Raw genomic sequence first — 6,404 nt, 5'->3', positions numbered from 1 at the left:
TGAGTGGATATATTTATTATGCGTTGATAAAATAGAACTACAAAGTAATTTCATAAATCTCCACTATGAGCGCACGTCTATCAAAACAACATGGTAGACACCAAAAGTTCAGTTATTTACATTAATATAAATAATATAATTTTATTAACCATAACTGTTTAATTGTTGTTAAAATGAGCGTCATAACAAAGGGATTTATTAACTTATTTCGTTCGCAAATAGGAAAGTCCATAGAAGGTATTTTGGATTATTTTTTAAATTAATAATGATCCTAACTTTAAGAATAAATAGAGTAATTTTGATGAGAATGACAATAAAAAATCACTAATATTTAATATTTTTTTTATTAATAATACAATTGTCTATTGTTTTTTATTATTTACGAAATCTATTTATGAGAATCAATTAAGCAGATAATACTTCATTTTAAAAAATTTTTTAACATATAAATTATGGCAAAAAAAAATAAGAACAAAAAATTGACACTTAAAAAATTAAAAAAGTAAAAAATGCAATTTTTCAGAATTAATTTTTTGGAGCAAATTTATTTAATGAAAAAAATACCAACTACCTGTGATCTATTTGTATTATTTTATGATTTTGGATGCGATAAAAAATGGAGATTTTCTTTATTATCATTTATCAATTTTAGTTGTTAAGTAATCAGTGTAAATAAATAAGTAAACAAATATATATATATATATATATATATATATATATATATATATATATATATATATATATATATATATATGAAAAGAACTAACTTTATTTAATTTAACTTAATTAATTATAATTTTTTTTTACAGCATCAAACGCATGGAGTCTTACAAAATCATGTGTTAACAATGCATTCACTGGTAATTCAAAAATACTATTTATTTCTGTAATAACAGATAGAATTTATCTTGATTTTTATTACCATTCGTAAAGTCATAGCCAAAGGGACAATTTCAATAACATTCTGTTTATAAAATCTGTTCCATTGTTTAGCTCCAAGGTTTTTATGATCATTAACTGAATTATAATTAAGCAATACGTAGGGTCTATGACCTACGTTGAATTTATTTTTTAAATGATATACTTATACCACGAACAAAGCCATAATAATTGAATAATATTAGTTGAATATTATAATACAAGCTGGTCAAACGGAGACATAAAAGATTCCGAAAAAAAAAAAAAAATAATGTCAAGTCATGGGATTTCATCATCTGATTCAGCTTCTTGTTATTCAAACTCCATGCAAAATGGACTCTCGCAAAAGTATAAACTTACCTCTTTTGATGATTCGTCGTCACACCGTCACACGGGAGAATAAAGATGTTTTCTTTTTATTCTCTTTTCTTTCTTCTTTTTCATGGCTATACTAGCTTGTATAGTAGAGAAGAAAAACGTGGCGCCCGAATAATTCTCATGCTGAATGCCCTCTGGAAATGACCAAAAATCGATGGGAATTCGGAAGGGGTGACATGTCCATTTGCGGTTGACCAGTTGTTAGAGAAAAATTCTCCACAGTATTATATATATATATATATATATATATATATATATATATATATATATATATATATAAGTCTAACGTATGTATATAGTTCTCAGGAAAATTTTCTAGAGTTCGAGGTACAAGGTTTTAGATCTCTATATTATATATTTTTTTTCTATTCAAAAATTTTGTCCATATTTTTATTGTATAATGTTAGAAAAAAAAAAGATCCCACACTTACATTATATTAATTTATTTTTTTCTTTTTTAAAGATACTCGATAGTTTTTCTTGGAGAATTAAACTGGTTATGTTGCAGGATAATCTGGTCTTTAAATTTAAAAAAGAGGTTTTACTTTTTTGCCGCAACTAATAATGTAACAACGCAATATCAAATGCGTAAATTTATATGAATGTGAAAGAAGAATAAAAGATGAATAAGAAAAAAGAAAAGAAAAGGTCTGGTAATACTTCGGAGAATTAACGATTAACATTTAAAAAAAAAAAAAAAAAAAGTTAAATCAAGGCGAAATGTATGACAAAGGAGATGCAATATAAAAGTATAGGCTCAGTGGTAGTTAAAAATTTTTCGCAATGTAATCTTACGCATTGATCTAAATGAAAAAGGGGTTTTGGCTTCAGAAATTGGTCGAACGGTGGATAATAAGGCTTCTGCTGCTAGTTCTGTTGCCTCTGTTAAAATCCAAGTTAGGGCTAAGGATTAGCTAGTGCTTGGTTTCTGGACATCTGTCGTATTGACGGACGATGGTCATCCAGTGAAATCTCTAAATGAACAACACAATGGTGTGTAACGTCCAGTGTTGAATTTACTCGTCCGTCATCGTTCTATATCGAGTGTGACAGCTTTACCGCGAAATACTATAAATGCTCAAAAGTATTAAAAAAAATCATTCAACCTTTTTGGATATCTTGCATATTAAAATTTATACTCACTATTTTTTTTCTATTCATTTGTACGGGATAGAATTTTTTAAATAACTATCAAGATTATTCTTTGTAATGGAATTTCTCTTCTATGTTCTTGTACAAGCCAATCATTTTAAAGTTATTATTATATTTTTTTTTACCCCTTTATAAAATAATAGTTGACCAAAAAATTATTATAATCTTCGAAAAAATAATCAACATTATTTTAAATCAAATTTTTATTTTTCCACAAAGATCGGATTTTAATTTTTTTTATTAAGAATCTATTTTATTAATTACAAGTCTAATTTCAAATATAATAATTAAATATTATATATTGATAGAACTGTCAAGTAAATTTCAAAATAATATTATTTTTATTCCATGGCTGAATATACATCTGTTAACATGATTTCATACTTGATTAAAAATAATGTTTTTGAAGTTACATTATCTACATAACAAGAATATTAGTCACATTAACTAACTAAACAATTATATAATTTCTGCCTGAGGTCTCAATTAGTTGTTCTTCAAATTCTTTATGACAAATATCATTTAATTCAAAAAAGATAATAACGATGAATTTTTGTGACTTAATCGACACGGAATTTAATGTACTTATACATGAGTCAATCAGAATAGACAATAAGTTACGCATATATGTATTGTATATATATATTCTTCTTTATTTTTCGAAATCAAATTAATTTTTAATCACATTTTTTACTAAACTTTTAGTGTAGCTGTTTAATAATACAAAAAAAAAAAAACAATCTCTAAGTGAGACTCGCCTATACTTTTAGCAAATCTTTACATCAGATTTGCATCTTTTTAAACATTTATAATCCACATTCTCTCCGCCCACAGGACAAGTCCATCTAAAGAAAAAAAGCTAAATTTTCAAAAGAGTTGTCCACTTTCCAAGAGTTGTTATAAGAATTTTAGTGACCACCAACTGCGCGTCATCCTCTGTCTCGTCGTAACAATGTTACTTAATAAGCTTACGAGTGCACGAGAGAAAGATGACGCGCATCCTGGGGATGAATATAGCAAGAGGAAAATTTTTAAGGGGTTGGACAGCTAGTCTTTGGATGTCAAACTCGTCATATTCCACATTTCTCGCTCTTACACTCTCAACACTTGGCTTTCTTATTTTCTTCCTTTACTTTCTCATCTTCTTATTTTACACCACCAGGCATAAAGATTAGTTTGCGAAAGAGTTTTTTTTTTCTCAGTATACCGTTACTTAACTGAAATTCTAGAATTTGTATCGCTTGTAAAATAGCTACTAGGTCTCAATCTTTTTTTTTATTTTCAAATTTACACCTGTTTATTATTTTTCATTTTTTCTGGCTACGTGAAAAAAAAAAAAAAAAAAAAATAATAATTGATGCGCATTATCATTTATTATTTTATTCTCTTGAAAAAAAAAAAATTAAATTAATCAATTAACCTCGACTTGTATATGTACTTCAAAAATTGTAAGGTCTTGAGTAAATTGATAAGTTAATTATGTGACGTTAAGGTAAAATAACAGGCGTAAAATAACAAGGTAAATAAAAAAACAGGCGTGTATTTTTTTGAGGTCGTTAACTTAATATTTAATAACAGTTCTTACACTTAAGATTTTTACACTTATATGATTTATAATTATGTAATTATTTATTTGATAAATGTTTTCAGGTTTCGCAGAATTCAAAAGACTCGGCTCTTCATTATTTCAAATGCATAAAAAGGGCCCGCATATTAAAAAACGTAAAAAACAGAATCCTTTTGATGGAAACCCTTTTGCGAAGGGTGTTGTTCTCAAAACCCTTATAAAAAAGCCAAAAAAACCAAATTCAGCCAACAGAAAATGCGTACTTGTAAAACTATCTAACGGAAGAGAAATGGTTGCTTATGTTCCAGGTAAATTATGGTTATTTTATGTAGTTAAAAATTATCCTGAATTTTTAAATCACAATACAATAAAATAAAGTAAATAACTTTAATTATTTCGATTAATTTATCTTAAATTTAACGTCGTATCTAATTAGATAGTTATATATTATTATGAGGTATAACTACTTAATAGAGTCATATCGTTAAAATGTAATAATGCTTATCTCACCATCTAATTATTTTTTACTGATTAGAAATACTTCATTAATTGTTTTTTGTTTTTATTTTTTGTAGGTATTGGTCATAATCTACAAGAACACAACATCGTTCTTTGCCGAGTAGGCCGATTAAAAGATACGCCTGGAGTTAAAATCAAATGCGTAAGAGGAAAATATGATTTGCCACATGTGGTAAAACCTGAACAGAAATGAAGTATGTAATCAAACACATACTATACTAATAATAATGTAGTTAGTTAACATTAAATAAAAATAAAAATAATAATAATAATAAATATACTTATGAATTTTAAAAATATTACAAAAATAAATTTTTGTTGAGTTTTAATTTGAAAATTTAAAATTGTAATAATTAGACATGCCGTAGCTGGATAATAATTTGACATGTCAGCGTACAAAATCATTGACGAGTGTGCAAGAGTGAAGCTATAAAATTTGCTGTGAATAAATAAAGCGGTTCTTTGACACATATTTTAGAGGATAGATCCCTACTAGCCTAGTCGGTAGATATCACTTGAACCCTTTTATTTACCGTTAGTTGAACCACACGTACGTGCTTCCGTCACTATGCATAATACATTTGTGCGCATCGTGTCGCACCCAGCAGACAATAGGAAAAAGGGCTTCTATCCACATGCCCCTTCTTTTTCAGGATATTACGGAAGGGTTGCCAGTGGTCCTCGGCACTCGCATCTGCACTTAGATCCACCCACGCGACCACTGTCCATTGACCATATGACATGCTGACCAGTATCCTTATATTCCATCTCGAATTTTCGGTTCTCAACTACTTTATTTCTTTGTCTTTTATGTTTATATTTATTTTTATTTTACTAGTCATTACTGAATGTCAGGGATCGATTCATATTTGTATTTCGTTTTTGTTTATGATTATCAAAAAATTTTAGAAGAAATTTATCGTTATTTTTCTTTTAAAATTTTATTGAAATTATTTTAAAATATATGATATTTTGAAAATCATCTAAAAATTAATAAGTAAATTTTTTTCTCTGTGTAATCTTTTCAGAAAGATAGGTACTCAGAAATATATACCAATAATATTGCTACCTGTATATTTAAATAAACAATTTTAATTTGAGAACCTCGACTATGAATTCAGATGGTAGAAAAAAATGACGATGCTGTTTTGAGTGACCACGCATATGAAGTTCATCTGTAACAAATGTATAAGGGTAAATTCTAATGATGTTAAAATCTTATGAGGGGAGTGAATTATGTGTAATTTAATAATTGCTATATTATTGTTAATCTATATAAAGTTCAAGTTCAATAACACGAATTCCTTAATATTCTCGGCAATTAGTTATTATCTTATCTATTGCTTTTTGTTCGCTTATTTTCTTAGAAATTTTTTGCATTCATATACATTAAAGTGTGCCAAAATGTAACTTCCTTGATGGACCTTTTAAAATTGGAATTTTCAGTTCCGCTTTTGAAATCAGCTGTGTTTAGGCCCTTCCTAAGATATTTTGGGGTAAGACGATAGATTTTATTTTCATAGAATTTTTTAGCAGGAGGTTTAATTGGGCACTTCCGGCGAAAATTTGAATTTTCAGCGGAAGTGCCCTAACTAAGCTCCAGTTAAAAAATTCTATGAAAATCAAATAAATCGTCTTATCCCAAAATATCTTAGGAAGGGCCTAAACACAGCTGATTTCAAAAGCGGAACTGAAAATTCCAATTTTATAAGGTCCATCAAGGAAGTTACATTTTGGCACACCATAATATACATGCTCACATTTATAAAATATATAAATAAATAACGTCATTAATTATTTAATAGAACATTTTAAAGTACTAGTTTATATCCAATAAATATCATATTGATTATTCTAGAATTTAATTTTA

The 6,404-nt window shown here is 27.4% G+C and overlaps 1 protein-coding gene across 3 annotated transcripts; it reads left to right on the top strand.

Annotated features, from left to right (window-relative positions):
* Positions 1-78: 78 nt before the first annotated feature.
* Positions 79-5,845, top strand: Tko (30S ribosomal protein S12 technical knockout). Of its 3 annotated transcripts, none has more exons than XM_074256511.1 (5): positions 79-237; positions 810-860; positions 4,099-4,323; positions 4,591-4,728; positions 5,567-5,845. In XM_074256511.1, exons 1-4 carry the CDS (start codon positions 174-176, stop codon positions 4,725-4,727), a joined length of 477 nt encoding a protein of 158 aa, XP_074112612.1. In that variant the 5' UTR covers positions 79-173; the 3' UTR covers position 4,728; positions 5,567-5,845. The 3 variants fall into 3 exon arrangements, with proteins under 3 accessions (XP_074112612.1, XP_074112611.1, XP_074112610.1); XM_074256510.1 differs by having other exon boundaries at positions 5,563-5,845; XM_074256509.1 differs by lacking the exon at positions 5,567-5,845 and having other exon boundaries at positions 4,591-4,810.
* Positions 5,846-6,404: the final 559 nt, after the last annotated feature.

Source organism: Cotesia typhae, unplaced genomic scaffold (assembly GCF_013202065.1).
Source record: "Cotesia typhae breed Kobodo isofemale line unplaced genomic scaffold, CoteBio_Ctyphae scaffold_152, whole genome shotgun sequence".
Classification (NCBI taxonomy): domain Eukaryota; kingdom Metazoa; phylum Arthropoda; class Insecta; order Hymenoptera; family Braconidae; genus Cotesia; species Cotesia typhae.
This window is presented reverse-complemented; position numbering and strand designations above follow the sequence as displayed.

Bases quoted from the DNA above. Each gene is read 5' to 3' on its own strand.
- Tko (XM_074256511.1), top strand. From the start codon at position 174: ATGAGCGTCATAACAAAGGGATTTATTAACTTATTTCGTTCGCAAATA. The intron at 861-4,098 runs GTAATTCAAAAA...AAATGTTTTCAG, and splicing joins TGTTAACAATGCATTCACTG to GTTTCGCAGAATTCAAAAGA. The intron at 4,324-4,590 runs GTAAATTATGGT...TATTTTTTGTAG, and splicing joins AATGGTTGCTTATGTTCCAG to GTATTGGTCATAATCTACAA.